This window comes from Hippoglossus stenolepis, chromosome 15, assembly GCF_022539355.2.
Source record: "Hippoglossus stenolepis isolate QCI-W04-F060 chromosome 15, HSTE1.2, whole genome shotgun sequence".
Classification (NCBI taxonomy): Eukaryota; Metazoa; Chordata; class Actinopteri; order Pleuronectiformes; family Pleuronectidae; genus Hippoglossus; species Hippoglossus stenolepis.
Genome location: NC_061497.1, coordinates 15,930,560 through 15,947,850, shown reverse-complemented (window position 1 = coordinate 15,947,850; position 17,291 = coordinate 15,930,560). Strand labels below are relative to the sequence as shown.

The 17,291-nt window shown below is 43.5% G+C and overlaps 1 protein-coding gene across 1 annotated transcript; it reads right to left on the bottom strand.

Moving 5' to 3' along the window:
- Positions 1–12,357: 12,357 nt before the first annotated feature.
- Positions 12,358–14,891, bottom strand: msx2b (muscle segment homeobox 2b). The gene is made up of 2 exons (XM_035179326.1): positions 14,404–14,891; positions 12,358–13,717 (listed from the first exon to the last, which is right to left on the bottom strand). The coding sequence occupies exons 1-2, from the start codon at positions 14,792–14,794 to the stop codon at positions 13,254–13,256; spliced, it is 855 nt and encodes a 284-aa protein (XP_035035217.1). The 5' UTR covers positions 14,795–14,891; the 3' UTR covers positions 12,358–13,253.
- Positions 14,892–17,291: the final 2,400 nt, after the last annotated feature.

Genomic DNA, 17,291 nt, shown 5'->3' with positions numbered 1-17,291 from the left:
ATCTGTTGGCAAGCTCAAGAACACCAGAACATTCGGATGTAATCAGTTAATGAAAGCTTTAAAATTAGGGGGTGAAATTAAGCTTCAACAGCACGTACATGACTGAGGAGAGATGCCCACGTAGTCATAATGCAGCCAGAGTAACACAAACCGAACACTTGACTCTACATTGATAGTTGGATGCCAAAGGATGTCTTGGGAGGGCCGTTTGGATACTGCAGCAATGGCTGTTTATGTAACCCCCTCCACCCCCACCCTCCACAAAGACGTACCAACCACGACGCAGCCACACCAACGCCTGTTCGGTGATTCACACCTAATATAGCCCTCCGTCCATCTCTGTTTTCCATTTACCTCATAAAGCGGAGGCATGTTCCCTTCAACCACTCTGCCACCTCTTTCACACCTCCCGTCTTGCCACTTCCCATTAGCATTCCCTGGTCACGGGGCCGTATGAAAGTGAGGCACACACCTGCCACAGTCGAAGCCCTGTAGCCTGTCGCCTCTCAACAACTCAGGTCGGTTGGGCTCTGGCGGACTGGATAGGTGTTTACTGAGCTATAGCTTTCTTTGAGGATTGATGGATAACTGACCGGCCGGCTAGTTGACTGCACGGCTTGCCAGCTGGTTATGTAAATGCATTGCTGGCTGGCTGAGCAAATGCCTTCAGGGCGATTGTCTCCCCTCAGCCTCTCCCTCTTTCATCCTATCTGTCCCTCTCTCCTTCGCTCCCTCCTGCCGCCCTCCCCGGCCGAAATGAAACAGCAGCTGAACCAGAGGTAGGAGTGTCAGAAAGTGCCACAACTGTGTTCCTCTCTGTTTTTAGGCAAGTTCCTAGAATAGAACAGCGTTCGCAGTGTGTCGAGTGGAGGCTAAACCCCAGAGGCTAGCTGGTTCACTGACATCCTCTACTCAGGAGCCGTGGTACTTAAGCTGGATGACACACACACACACACACACACACACACACACACACACACACACACACACACACACACACCACACAAACACACACACAAAATGGGTATCCAAACAAAAAGGGTTGAAAGTGTACATGCTTGTGTCCATAATTTAGCACAGAGTTGCATGCTGTCGCAGATATAAATATTCACAAACCCTCATATTCACTTGTATGCAAAGAGCAACAGATCGTGCCAGATAGGATTTCACACTTATTCAATATTGAATAAAAAAATACTCTGCAAAGTTATTTATTGATGGCTGCTATTTCAAAGTGAAATGCTAGAACATTCCCTCCGACTGTCCTGTTGGTTAAAAACCTATATTACAACAACACAGCCATAAATAAAATTGAATTTGTTTCGTCTGGGAGGAACAAGTTCACTGGCTGTGGGGTGAGGACTTGTCAGTCACAGCCGTCATGTCACTATGTCTCATCATTGTTGTTGAATTCCTCTAAATCATCCATCCATTTATGTTTCATGGCACCCTGTGGTGGCCAGGCTGCAAAACAATGCACACAATATATGGCATGATGTTCTGCAGTATACATTTTCTTATGTGTACATTGGTACGTCACATAATTGCTTTTTAACTTTTAACTGTATTGTTAGTTGGTCGTGTCACTTGGTAACCACTGGCAACAATCACTACTAGTGATGGTATGATACTAGAATTATGACTTCAATGTGATACCTGCTTAAATATATTGATATGATACTGAAGAAGCCGGTTTTTATTAATTATCATGTTATTATCTGATTTGACGAAAAGAAAACGATTTCGGGTTCCCAATTTGAATCCCAGTTCAGTCTGGGTCTTATAGAGTTGGCCTGTTCTCCCTCTGTTTGGGTTTTTACTGGGTGCTCTGCCTTTCTCCCCACAATCATGCAGATTAAGGTGAGGTTAATCAGACACTAAAGTAGATTAACATAGTCACTCATCTCTGTATGTTGGCTCTGTGATACCCTGGCAACCTGTCCAGAGTTTAACACGTCTCTCATTTTCTATTCCGTCCATTACTGTATGTCCTGCCGACTGTGTGCTCTACCCAGGCGTCACCCCCATCTGAATGTTCGGAAAATTTTCCCATTAGTATGAACTGGACAATTTTCCACGGCGCGATTCAAATGTGAAAGACAATCTCTGGAATATGTCCCGACCCGATCTTCCGGACATTTTCCCGAGTTCATGTCTGAAAATGTCGTCAGAGTAGTAACTGTTCAACTGTTCAATCAAAATGTAATTCATCTGTTGGTTGACCTCTGCATGTGATATGTGTCTGTGGTGTGGTTTGTACTTGGATGAGCAACAGTAGTTGTAGATGCCACAACAGCATCCCACCTTCTGATCTGAGTTTTCTCTGGTGCGTTCCCCTCTCCCTCTTTCAGGGGAATTGATAGTAGTGTAAAATCATCAAATGGGTGTAGGCAGGGAGGGATCTGCTGGGCCTGATGAAAAAAAGCTCATAGACGGCAGAGATTAAAGCACAGAAAACAAAGCGGGGGAAGTCTATTTTAAAGATGACAAACGGATAAACTCTAAAACTGTAAGAATGGCCTATATCTTCAGAAACCCCTGGGTGCTCTTCAGATGTTAACAGCTCTTGTCATGTTACATTGCCTTTCGAAAGGTCACACACAGCAAATTGCCCTTGCAATGGTATGAAAAGGGCCAAATGGGCTTTGTTAGACTGACAAAGCAGGCAGCCACCGGCCTCGGGTCATCCTGCCTTTAATGTGACGCAGCAGTGCCGAGTTCTGCTGACTCGTAGGGATGCTCTATGTGTAGGAGGCTGACTGACAGCCAGACCCTTGTGCTGTATTTGCTCCTCAGAGGCGTCAACGTGGAAGGCCTTCCCTCCTACTTATGAGTCATATACATCCGTCCACGCAAGGGCATCTGATCCTATGAGAGGAAATGTGGCCCCCAGGCTATTGTACACACACAGGATGGTAAAACCCACATATATGTTCTGCAGTATATGTAATATGTTTATGTGCCTGTTGTATCCCATATAGTCCTGCTCCTGCAGTCCATTATATCACAAATCTAGAACAAACTGTCTTAACTGAAAGGGGTCTCTCTTAGTGATGAAGACTTTAGCCAACTTCTTCATCAGTCCCTGTATCATTAAACCCATTTTCAGCAGCAGTGGGTAGCTTTTTTTTTTTATGGCAAAACGCTCTGATAAACTACCTGAGCACGGGCTGCGCAGCACCAGACAGCAGACAGCAAAAGTTGGCTGCTTCCTCGTAAAGAAAGTAGAACATTTAACATTCATAGATGCATCTGAGGAGTGGGTGGAGACAAAATCAGAGAAGGAGAGGGAATTGTTACGTATCCTGCAGATTCATTTTTTGCAAACACGTAAAAGCTATCAACTATTTAACGCAATAATGCTCAAGTGTCATTGTTTTTCAGGTTTTTGTCGAATTCTTTTGCAGAAAAAGCAATTACTCCGCACCCCAAGCATCAGTTAATGACACACTAGAGTCTAGACTGCACAATGCAATCTTATTCATCAAAGGAAAAACAGCAGCAAATGCAAAGTATGAGCCGTTTATCCAGAAGAGCGATGTCACTTGAGGAGATAACCATCAAGTCCTCTTCCCCGCTACCACTGAGGTTTTTATGCGCCCTGTCAATACTTCAATAGTTTCACAATTTACCTCTTTTCATTGCTTCAGCCCACTAAGCACCGCCCCCCGCTTACACACACAAACCCATATCCTATATAAATGTCTCTTCATGTCCACTACGTTTCCTCTTAAGATAGGTAAAGGAGACCTAGAGGCAAAAAGGATCATTGTGTAAAAAGGCTATCATCACTTGTCTCTTCTTGAGATATAAGCTAATCCAAGAAATACAGACTGTGCGTCTCCTTACGGTATCTTCACGTGAAATACGATACATCAGGAAGAAAATCGATAAATAATCACCTTTCCGCTAAAGCTCCTAAACTGTTAAACATGTATTTGACATGAAAATGGCTCCACTGGGAAATATCTCTTCATGTCTTTTTACAAACAGATGGTGTGACATTGTATCTGAGCCTGTGTGCATTGACTTTACATATGAGGGGTACGTCGATGAATGTTAATGAAGGTTTTGCTCAAAGCTTACTGGCTCCATTGTAACACAAAAGTCATGTTTATTTGGCCTGTTAGCTCTTGATGTGCTTGCCCGCTGTAGTTGTGTGTTCGCCCGCTGACCTACAGAACAGCCACTGAACTATATCCCACGAGCCATTTCATGAATCTGTGTATTTCCACCACAAGGTTTTGGGGATGATAAGATCCCCTGTTCCTCTGCAGACTGGCACACACAGCCAAAAACAGTTATGAAGTTACACGGGCATGAAGCCGGGCAGGAATGTACTGGAACACTCGCTGCCTCGCTGGCACACACTCAGACACACATGTAGTTCCATGTGATAACTTGGCACATTCACAGCCGCAGTCTCTTGGACTTATGGCGACTTTTGACACTTAGCATTCAAGTCATGTTGGATCAGGAGCCACGTTCAGAACTGAAGAGTTCCATTTCCCTATTTTCAGACAGCCCTTTAAAGAAGCACTTGTGTAGGAAGATCCGTTTAAATTGCTCCTGAATGTTGAGCCGCTCTGGAACTGCTAGTTTGAGGTTATTTCTGCCAAAAGAGATTCAAACCAAATCCAAGGGTTGACTTGTTTTTTTTTTTTCACCAGCAGTGTGAATGTTTAATGGGTCTGTCAAATAAAGGTGAAACATTAGGTTATCGGGTTCCTGGTTTGAATCCTGGTTCAGCCGGGGTCTTTCTGTGTGGAGTTTGCGTGTTCTCCCTGTGTCTGCGTGGGTTTTCTCCAGGTACTCTGGCGTCCTGCGACCCCCCCGACTCTTACCCTATGACAGCTTGGATTGGCCCTGGCTCCCCACGTGCCCCCTCAAAGGATAAGCAGTATAGATGATGGATGTTTTGTTGAACTATATGTGTTTGTCTCTATACCCGTTACTTAAATAAAGATTAGACAGACGACCGTGGGGCTAATTCTTTTAATAGCAACGGAGTCTATTCTACTTACACCTGCCATATTTTTAGAGTACACACACAAGTTGCACTCATGCACATATATACAAGTCAAAATAGTAAATTTACCTTTGATCTTTCAATGTAGAAAGACCGTATCGACATTCAGAGCCACTGTGTGAAGATGCCGACACATTCATACCTGATCTTGCACACAACCCTTGAATCCCTTGTCTGTTCTCCTGTAATCACCTGTGTCCCCCTGCTGACGCCATCCCTTCAGAACCTGTGCAGGTCTGTGTGCATAATCCCTCCTAATGAGCGGAGAGAGGGAGAGGGAGAAATGCAGGAAGCAATCACATGAAATCATACATGTGCATCTATAAATAGTTTTCATCCCTGAGCTATGTTCTCACACATCATATGGCTTCAACAGCCTGAAAATCACATGGCTCTAAACCGGATTCAAAACAGACCTGATGGAATGTGAATGTATGAGAGGTCATTTACTTCACAGTTGGAGTCAAGAGTACAATTTGTTTTAGTATTAACAAGGGGAATTACCCACTTAATAGTCAGAGAGGACTGGATATGCATAAAGACTTAAGCATCATTATTTGAATAGCAGATTTTATAAACCTGTTGAGCTTTAATCTGTATGTGTATTGAACCCCTGAAACGTGTCTGCCAAAAGCTAATCAGTTTGTATTAGTGCTGCGCCTGTGACTGGCAGCGAGGCAATGGAAGAAAAGATGAACCGCAGTGACAGCAGTAAGTGCGTGTGTGTGTGTGTGTTAGTATGTGTGTGTGTGTGTGTGTGTGTGTTAGTATGTGTAAGACAGTGACAGGGAGAAAGAGAGAGTGAGTGTCGGAGAGAGATGGCACTGCAGTGGCATGTGTGCCTTATAGCTCTCTCAGTCTATCTTTGTGGCATTAATGTGTGTGCCCTTGCACAGCTATCTTTGTGAGGACCAGTTTGAGCCTACAACCTACAGAGTGAGAACATTTTGGGAAAGTGAGGACCTTTTGGCGGCTCCTCACTTTGTGACCCCCCTTTAATGGACTGTTTGGGGGTTAAGACTTGGTTTTAGGGTTAAGGTTAGAATTAGGTTTAGCTTAGGTTAAGGCTTAGGCTTAGGCATTTAGTTTGGATGGTTACGGTAAGGGGCTAGGGAATGCATTATGCCAGTGAGTGTCCTCACTAAGAAGCTGTACAAACGTGTGTGTGTGTGTTATGACATATACACACACACACACACACACACACACACACACATCCTCAGAGATACTTAAAGAAGACACCGTGTTTGGGTATAGCTTTAGGACCATTGTAGACATCCTAATCCAAATGTTATCCGTAACCTTAATCATAACCAATTCATGTCGAACCTTAACCTACCCACAATTCCCCCCCCCCCAACCCTAAGATATCAGAAATGACGTTTCGCCTCATTAGGACAGACTTTGGTCCCCATGTGGTCTAAAAGTCTGAAAGAGGTAACAAAAACAAGCATTCTCTCACACACATGCACACGACCGCAAACACTCTGTAAACATGTCATGGAACAGTGTGACGCTGAGTGTTTTCTTCTCCTTATCCTCACTAATTCTCACCAAACCAACCAGGTTTAATCCGAATTGTTTAGGGTTAGGTCTATTTTAGTTTTTCATGGCCCAGTGACAAGAACACTTTCATTCAGTCCCTTTTTTTGTTTGCTCTATTTTAAGAACAGCAGCCAAATTAAAGTGGCCTGCTTTGGGATGGTCTCCAGCTGCTTGGTTGGATTTCATTGATGCCCAGAAAGACCGCTCCCCGCTAAACTTTGTTGCTATAGCGACGCCTACTGGATGAAAAGGGGGACTTCATGCACATCGTCGCTGAAAAAGATTATCTCATCCCTGTTTCTCCCATTCAGCTCAACTTTCCTCTTGCAAATGACGTGAACAGACAAACGTGTGCGTGGTACAGTTGAGCATTTACTGCTTCACAGTATAGACATTTCTTTTTGTCCTCTGTGTCGAATTCAGATTGTTCAATCTTAGTGATCAAAATGAGACCACTCCTTGTTTTACAGCAGTGTTTGAAATAGTCCACAGAGCAAGTAGCCCATGATGATTTGTTTTTAACAGTATTTGACCTTGTGACCTTGCAAAAGTCGTTTTACCAAATCCACATCTCACGTGTCTCTAATCTTCTGAGTCTTTTTCCACATTCTTGCTCTTTCTCCTTTGCAGTAAATATTTACTTAGTTCCACTGCTGATAATGGCTTTAAGCTGGATTCATCTAATCAGCACACTCACTGTGTATCTGTTAGATTCAATGTACCATTATGAAATGCCACTGACTCTAATCCCACTCCCACAGATCCGTAGTACGCAGGCATTCTTTGGCTTGTTTTTCATGGCCTTGTTTTTATTTTAAAAAATGTGTTCCGCTGATGCACCGCATGTCTGAAAAAATCAACAAAATGCCCGGGAGCATGCTGCCACACCGTTTTGTTGTCCTCGTGAATTTATTTTGTGGCAGCAGTGGGAGGCTTTAGCAGCTTTACCACAGGCACTCAACGTTTTATGTGCAATTTAATTCAAAATCAATCAAACCTGGAAATTAGCATCGGTCTCTGGGCTTCCTGTGCGAGTGTTGTGTCGAGCGGGGCAACGATTAGCTGAGAGGCCTCCGCGCGTCCACATCAGCCAGCATCGCATTTGCATAAACAGTTTATTCATGACGTCAAAGGCGCACAATGTAAATGATATTAATTGTCATTTACTTCTGTTTTCAGACGCCAGCTTGAGGATTGAGAGGTGCATTAAAGCACGTTTGAGTGAAATAAAGTGTCGGATCATCCTCGTGTATGGGCCGCACTTTGTCAGTGTTCTCACACTGTTTAATAAGTAATGTCGTAACAGTGACTGTGTAACAACAAACAAATTGTTTTTTAAGTGAATCATTAGACTGGCAAATCATCGTGTGTGTGTGTGTGTGTGTGTGTGTGTGTGTGTGTGTGTGTGTGTGTGTGTGTGTGTGTGTGTGTGTGTGTGTGTGTGTGTGTGTGTGTGTGTGTGTGTGTGTGTGTGTGTGTGTGATCCAATCAAAGCCTTATTCTGCTCTAGTCTCAGTAATTCTCATTATGCAGTTAGTTAAAAGGAGCAGAGAGAAATACAGCAGGAACCCGCACACATTGAAAGACCAAATGCCTCATCGGAAAATGTCTCACTCAACATGAAGATATGTTGTTGTGATATGATGAATATGCAGCATATGGAAGAGTATAAAGAGCCAAATTAAACCGAGAGCGAAGCAAAAACAAGCTGGAGCATGTTTGGAGATGATGTAAAACTTGCAAAAATAAGGCATCGAAACAGCAGAAGCTGGTGTTCTCAGGGTCCTTGTTACAAACATGTATTGATAGGAGCCAGTTAACACCAGCACACGTTAATAAATCATTAACCCTCCTTTGAGTGATGTATGTTGTCTATAAATTCAATGTGTTTCCTCTTCATGGGTGCTAATCCATTTTAAAGCGTCTATGAGCTCATTATTTCTGAGACAGCAGCTCTATTTTAAAACGCAAATTTATTGAGGAGGCCAGAGCCTCGGATACATCATTATGCAGAAGATGGAAATTGTGAAGCTCAAAATGAAAACAAGAAAACAAACAACCGGTCAAACTTCCATCGTGTTTATTTTGTGCTGCATACATCTTTGTGTGTGTGTGTGTTTTGTGTTGGTCACAATTTCCCAAGAAGTGTCCCAGAAATCAGTGAAACAGAAACAGGCCATCGTGTGTGTATGTATGTGTGTGTGTGTGTGTGTGTGTGTGTGTGTGTGTGTGTGTGTGTGTGTGTGTGTGTGTGTGTGTGTGTGTGTGTGTGTGTGTGTGTGTGTGTGTGTGTGTGTGTGTGTGTGTGTGTGTGTGTGTGTGTGTGCGTCGAGCATAAGAATCTTTGGCTGTCCTCCTCCTCCATTGGCCTGCTCGGGGCAGTTTCCCTACATCTGCTACTGTGTGGCTCTCGAGGGATATCTGCAAAGACCACACACACACAACAACAACAACAACAGAATTCTTGTGCATCAAGCCCCAATGAGTCTGAATGTAGAAACTCATAGGGGGGGTTCTCTCTTTGTTTCCGGGAGGCGCTGCCCAGGGCTTCATTAGGATGTGTAAACAGAACAATTTGTCTCCTAATGGATAAAGATAATTGTTATTCTCTATTCTGAAAGAGAGACGGATTACATCAGACGACTGAGAATATACAGCAAACAACTGCATATGATCATATTTTGGCAAAGCTGACAAATCTGATCTTTATTCACGTAGTCCATTGTGCATGTTTGAAATCTTATGGAAATGTAACAAGAAGTTACGATCATAGACTCTGTTAAGAATCAGCCTCCGAAACAGATTGGTAAAGCACACAGTAAAAAGATGTGAGCCCTTCCATGCGGAAAAAAACGAATATATATATATATATTTTTTTCATATTCTCGGTTTGTGGCAGAAAGCAGACACTGAGAGGTCAAAGGAACGCACGCACGCACGCACGCACGCACACACACACACACACACACACACACACACACACACACACACAGGCTTCAACAGGCATCTCCTCAGAAATGCAACGCTTTCCCAGCTTGGCGCTCCTGCTCAGACAGTATCTGGAGGCGAATGCTGACGTTTGCGTAGAATTAAGGACAGAGGAGGACGTGATGTCACAGACACGTCATAGCCAAACAGCCCTACATTCTAAAAATAGTCGCAGGCTGCGCTGTTGACAGCAAGTAATCACAAGTACAAATGCAACCAGGTGGAAATCCACAGAACACGGACCCTTATGAGATATATACAAATATCTGCATTGTGACGTCTCTATGAGCCGTTTTGTTTCCCTTTGGTCACTTAGTCTCCACATTTGAATGGAAATCGAACATTTTAAACTATTTCTCTTTCTTTTCTACAATGATTAGCTCCCTTTCTTTTGTCTACATGTTGTAAAAAGATTGACAGTACATCTGTTGGCTCTGTGATACACTGGTGACCTGTCAAGGGTGTACCCTGCCTCTCACCTGATGTCAGCTGGGAGTAGCTCCAGCCCCCCCCCTGCTACCCTCAATGGATGGATGGATGGATGGATGGATGGATGAAACAACCATGATTGACTCTCAGCTTTTGCAATCACAACATCCTGTCGTATTTTCCTCTATCATATTTTCACAGAAGATATTGTAGTTGGGACGTCATTGGTGTGACTCTGCAAAGTTGGAAATGCACTGTCAAATGTACAGTGAGCTCCTGTGTGTTAGTTTCCTCTGCCAAGGAGGGGGTATTTTCTTCAGCGTTCGGTTATTGGTTGGTTTGTTTGTTTGTTAGTTAGTTGGCAAGATTAAGCAAAAAACTGCTTTGCACGAAACATGGTGAAAGGATGTGTTGTGGGTCAGGGAGGAATCCTGTTAATTTTTGTGCAGATAAGGATCAGGGGGTGGATCCTGAAATTTTGTTTCACTTTCTTTACCAATGCAAGAGGTTTTTTTTTTTACATTTCCGTTGATTTCTCAGAGAGTAATTCATGGATCTTGATTTTTAAAAAGGAGACTGGTATTTATGAGTGTGTGCAATGTGGTGCAGATAGAAATAAAAATCCAGATCTAATGGATTTAAATGTGGATTCAGACTTTCGGGGCCTTGGTGGAGGTTTGTTATGTTAATCCAGGGTTCAAAAGATTGTTGAAAGACACCAGGATTTTATCCAGTGTGTGTTTTGTATTCAGTTCCTCAAACCAATGTGACTCATGTTGTGATTCACAGTGCGACCACAGTGACTCTTCCACCCACATGTGATATTCCAAACTGCCACTAGAGGAGGTAGTAGACAAGCGCATGGCTTGCTCAGATGTGGTGGGTCACATGTTGTGTAAGGAACAGCACAACAACATGACAAACGATCCCTGTCACATCAATAGCAACTATCACAAATACAGATCCCCAGTGGTGATGACTCCCCCCCCCCCAAGCAAAAAGACTGAGGATTTATCGAACAACCCGCCAGCGAGTAGCACAAACTTGATGTTTCACAACCAAAGCCCCCTCCTGCCAATCTGCACTTCATTAGGCCTATTGCTTGTCAATGTGAGCAGCTCCCTGTCTCCTCCCCTGCTCCCTCGGCCTCGTTCTGATTAAAGGGGGAAGCCTCATAAATACGCTGCTGCCTATAAACGATTTCCTCGTCACATCAAAGTCACACGGAAGTTGTAAGCCGCTCTTGTAATTGCAGCAAGGCCCAGGCACCTTTTTTAGCGTCCCCACATGCCACCGCGCTCTCACCCCTGCGGCCCTGCAAAAGCCTACACCGCTAATCCGTAGTGGTCCGCTGGATCCCACTAATTCAAACCTATAGTCAACAGAGGTCATTGATGTAAAGTTTAATGAGGCAGGAAGAACACGACTCGGAGGATAAGAGCAGGAACAAATGAATGAGCGTTGCCTCTAACACGAGAGAAGCAAGAGAATGGAAAATAATGCTAATTAAGCCTCTGTCCCAGGCTAATTTGAAGATTGTTATTGATTATTACAAGTTAATTAACAGTGAATGTTACTGTTGGTAAGGGTGATAGGGTGATAAAACAATATCAATAATTATCACAATATATTTTTCTTTTAAAGCAATAGTATGTTGCAAGTTTGTCATTTTCTGCTCAGTAAGAAGAGACAAAACAGAAATGTGTCTTTAAACTTTAAAGAATAATGTGATAATTATCTATCGACCGATATTAAAATGTGTCCATTTTTCGGGCCATATCTCCCAGCCCTACTGTGGTGAGATTTAAAAAACAAGAAATTAAAAAGCTAGACATTAACGTCACTGCACATTCTCATTGGTCTAACCACCAATCTATTATAGAGATAAATGCTGTTGGTTAGTTCTCATGCTCGTAACAGCTTATGAAACCCGATCAGCTCAGAGTTATAAATACAGTGATAAAGACTGTCAGGGAGACAACAGAAGGTATGTCTGTATAAACAAAAGCATCATTATAAAAATGTAACGCAGAAAAAAAAAAGAAGTTCGACCAGAATGGTAAACGACAGTTCGGTAATTATGGGAACTGTCTGTGAAGTAATTTATGGATCTCGTTTATGGTTTGTCAAACATTGCCCTGAACTGACCACTTTCTGATGGGAAGCACAAACCACACGTGCGCACACACACACACACACACACACTTCAGCCCACACGTACACACTGAGAGCTGCTGTATCTGCACAGAGCTGAACAAGAGGAAAATCAGCCGCTTGGTTTCCGTGGTTTAAAAAAAAAAGACTTTTAAAAATGGTCGTCAGTGAATGTAACTGCACATGCTCACATATAATACATAACTCGTGTATTTAAAGGAAACAGTCTGAAAAGCTTTAATTGTTTTTGTTCATTTCAATCATAAGACATTGGTGTGAAAACAAAAACTGCATAGCACGACGTAGGCCCTTTCAAAGGGACGCTCAGGAGGAAGAACAATATAAATACACTTTTGGTCTCTGTACCATATTACATTATAAATACACAACATTAGGCATACATGCATTTTTCCAGCACTGTATTTCAAAGAGAATAAATATGTCTGTGCTTTATAAAGGAATGAGTAGAGTTGAAGATGTTTTTATTGCTATATGAGAGAATAAGTTGTAAAGCGAGGGTTGTACCTTGTTGCCTTGACGACACCACAAACCTGAATTTGACCATTTTTCTTTTCAAGGCAGCAGACATGTTTGTAGAACTGGAAATATAAAAGAATGTTTCAGTGATATGTTTTATTTTGGCCTGAGTTGCTGAAACACTCATTCACCCACGAACGAAACAAAGTGTCTTGATATTAAGGCTCTTTTCAAAACAAGGCACTGAGTCTGATGAGTTTATAAAAAAGGCTTTTGGTGAATAGTTGAAGTCTCTGTTATTGTGCCCGGTGCAAGTGCTCACCCAGCTCACTTACTGCAGAAGTAAACAAGTGAAACGGATGAACAGCTGGACAGTGACACCCCTGCTCCTTCTACGGACAGGTCATGTAAACAGACAATCCAAAGAGGCAAGAAGACACTTTTTCAGTCCTTGATTTAAGAAAGAGATTTTCTAATTTGAGTCAAAGTGCTCGTAAAGTTGATTGACGCACTCCTTGTGCAGTAGATATAATACAAACAGTTTTTTTCAAATGTCCTCTGTGTCCATTTTTAGGGAATCCTTGGAAATGCCCTGAAACACATTTCCCCACAGTCGGAGATAGTTCCATTTTTATGATAGGTGGTACATGCTGTAGCCCAACGGAGTGGCGTACAGTCCTAAAGGTGAAATTGGCAGCATGGGTCTGTGATGGTGGTGGTGATGGTGATAGGCAGAGTATGACTGTCCGTACAGTGACATGGCGCCCAGGGTTAACGGTAACGTAAAGCCAGGGTGCAAACCTCCAGCAGCGGCGGCCGCCACCGCAGCCGTCTTGGCGTCGGCGGCCATCTTGAGCTTTTCCAGCTCGGCCTCCTGGAGCCTCTTGGCTTTCGCGCGGCGGTTTTGGAACCAGATCTTCACCTGGGTCTCCGTCAGGGTCAAAGAGTTGGAGAACTCGGCGCGTTCGGCGATGGACAGGTACTGCTTCTGCCTGAACTTCCTCTCCAGGGCCAGGAGCTGCGATGTGGTGAACGGAGTGCGGGGCTTTCGGTTGTTCTTGTGTTTCCTCAACGGACAGGAAGGACTGATGTGACCTGGGAGAAGAAAACAGAGGCGATTTTAGACTGAGGACTTCATTTGTAAATCACTTCCATGAAGTACTGTTGATTTATTGTGGCTTTTGGGCGTCCTTCTTGCAACAACGATACTATAATCAACTGTATGTACACAGCACTTATCTCCACAATGTGACATAGTACTTTACAAGGAAGAAACAAAAGACAGATAAAATGAGAGAATAAAATATGGAGGCCATAAACCGACCAGTTGGATTTACTTTAACGTAAGTCAGTTGTAGATGGTTTAATGTGAGGCTGCACTGTTATCTAATAGGCCACATTTCAATAAAAGGCCACATGTCTTTAATATGTTTGAATTACTTCCTCCCACATTAACCCCCAATATAATTAACATCTGACCCATTTAGAGCAGATAAGTGGTTCACTCAGCACAACTTCCTGCTTTCTCTCCAACAGGAAACATCATGGCAGCACAGCTTAGTGAACAATACATCTCGGTGAGAGCAATGATAATCTGTCGCATCCATATTCAGCCAATTAGTTTGCTTCTTCAAACTTCAAGGCAACTTGGATACTTTGGCTTCAGGATATAATTTATTGTTCAGCAGGAAAAATATAAAACCTTTCTATAGAGGAATAAATGACGTATATCGCACAGAATGAGACACGTTTCGTGCGTAAAAGCTGTGGCACTAACTTACGCGGCTGTGTGGAAAACGCGCTGCTGGTGACCCAGGGCGCGCAGTCCTCGGACTCCGACGCCTCGGACTTCACCGGCGACGAGGGCGCCGCGGTTAAGCTCTTTCGGTGTCCCTCGGGGGGACTGCACGGCTCCCGGCACAGGTACAGAGAGTGTAACGCTGCGGGGGACACCGCCACCGAGCCTCCCTCCGGTTTACCGCCGCGGCCGTGCGTCGTCCTCCCGGCCATGAGCGCCTCCACGCTGAACGGATGATGCCGACGCACCGCCGGAGACGTCTTCTCCTCTCGCGTCCCTTCCACCGAGGCCGCGCGGCTGCTGTCCTCCTCGGATGAATTACACTCCAAGTCGTTAAAAGTCTCCTGAGAGGCCATTTCTCCTCCGGGTCTCATCCAGATACGAACTACTCCAAAAAGTTGCAGCCTCAGGTGACAGTCGCTCCGGCGGAGAGCGCAATGTTGTGGAGCTGTCAAGTACCACGACTATGTGGGAGGATGAAGACGCATCACGTTGACACGGATCCACTCTGACCAATCACTGCAGCCCAGACATGTTCATGAGTGGGCAGATGTTGCCTTCAGGGTCAGTGGGAAACAGAAGATGCTTGTTTTGTTTTGGGTAGAGCAGAAGCAGATGCATTATATATTCATTATTATTATTAGTTCTATCATTTTTATATAATTTTTTCACCAAACAATTACAGTGTACATCTTGTCATCTTTTAGTTTTTTTTTATTGTGTGATTTGTAAGGCTGCATGGAGCACTTGAAAGCAGCAAAAGTCCTCTGGAGTCAGTGAAGTGGATCAGGGAGGTATAAAGCAGATACAAAAGGAAAATCCAGATGTGCAACATGAAAGTTTATGTGTCATGAGGAGCTTTGAATCCGAAAACCAAGATTCTGTGAAAACTTGAAGAAACCGGTTTCCCTCATGTCGCCCTTGATTTCATTAAGTCGAGGGAAATAGGCTGCAACAATAAAAGTTAGGCCACAACATTATCACATGTTAAGCTTCAGTCATTTATTAGCTTTAACTCTAACCTCATGAGACAGCGTGTGTAAACATGGGCCCCATGCGGATAATAATGGAGAATTACGCCGTAGTGAAACACTGATCCCTTTTCTTCTCCATCCCTCCTTCTGACTCGTTTGTTCTTCCCTCTACAGGGACTTTCCAGTTGTTACTCACAATCCTGCTGTGTGCTATGTCAGTCCAGCATTAACAGAAGGGTGTCACGCTCAAATTACAGAGTATATTACCTCAGCAAATTACACATTTAGTTGTTTGTTTTTTTTAAATCCTCAGCTCGGTCCAGCTGGTGTCTGGACACGAACTGGATGAGACGTTCACATGCCTCTGTTCATATCTGTAGTCGACTCATTCATCTTCTCGTCCTATGATTCAGTCCCATTCTCTGCGCATATTAAACATGAAGTAACTCTTTGTGATTCTCATGACCTAAGTCATTGGGATTTTTCCATGGACACTTTCACGCTACTGTATGTCGGATGAAATTGCCCCACTCCTGACAGAGACTATTACACTTGTTCCAGCAGTTTTCTACGAAGAAACAGGCCCTTTGATTGCGGCAGAAATAATTTAGAGTTGAAAGGATGTGTAATTCTTTCCGGCGGTCACGCTCATTTATAAAGTCACTTCTCATCTGTCGCCTAATTGCTCATGTTTGACACCAAGACGATTTGTATTACTGTGGTTCTCTCTCCGAATGATAATGAATCGCCACTTGATATCACAAGGTCTGATCTGCAATCATCATCTGTTGATGTCTAAGTGGTACAAGTGCTTCCTTCGTGCACAGCCTGCAGCCGTGCACAACTCTTACACCCACTGAAATAGTCTTACATGAGAACTTCACGGAAAAAACACACGTGTTTTTTTTTTTTATCTCAAACACCCCCGAGGAAAGATTTATGTACAGTAAATGCTTGATATTTTTTGCAGCGTTTTTAGTCAGCAGGCCCGAGCAGCTATGTGGGACTGTGCAGCAGGACTCATTTCCCAGGACACTGCTACTGCTGCCTTATTAAAGTGGGGTTATTTCACAGACAATGAGAGGTTTGTGAAGGCGCCAGTGAGCGGCCAGATGAAAGAGCTGACTCCTCAGGGGAGAAACTGTTGCCTTCTTTTTCTTTTTTTTTTGCAGCTCTTTCCAGGATCCCCACCTCTCTCTCTCTCTCTCTCTCTCTCTCTCTCTCTCTCTCTCTCTGCCTGGCAGGCCCCGCAGGCACCTTGTCAGTCATTATCCACAGAACTCGTTCTTGGCTTGGCTGTCTTTGGCATGTTTCCTTCTTTCCTCCCTCTTCATCTTTGCACTTTGTTATTCCTGCTAAGTTTATTAGTCATGTGCACTGTCGTTGGTTGGTTTGTTTGCAAGCACGATTACACAGAACAACTGAAAAGATTTCCATGAAACTTGGTTGAAGAATCCATTAAGTTCTGGTGATGATCCAGATCAGCGGGCATATCCAGGAAAAAAATGTACGTTTTTTAAATATTCACCATTTTCCAGGGGAATAATTCATGGATCTTGATGGGGGAAAAAACTGGCAGCTTTAAGGAATTAATAACTATGAGTGTCTGAAACTTGGTGCAGCTTGATTGAATATGAGGGGACTGTTGCCTTGGTATGTGCCATTGTAGGTCTGTCTTAATTCGGCTCTTTCAGGTTGTCCACCTCCTCTTTCTTTCCTCATTTCACACCATACTTGATCTCGTTGTCAACAAAAAAAAGTTCTTCAAATCAAAAGATCCAGCTACAGGTCCATATATCAAATCTTTGAAAATGGCGACATAAATGAGGCCGTGTTATGAGAGCTATATCTAATAAGCGAGGGTATAAAAAAACTTGGCAAGTATGTCGATCCATTC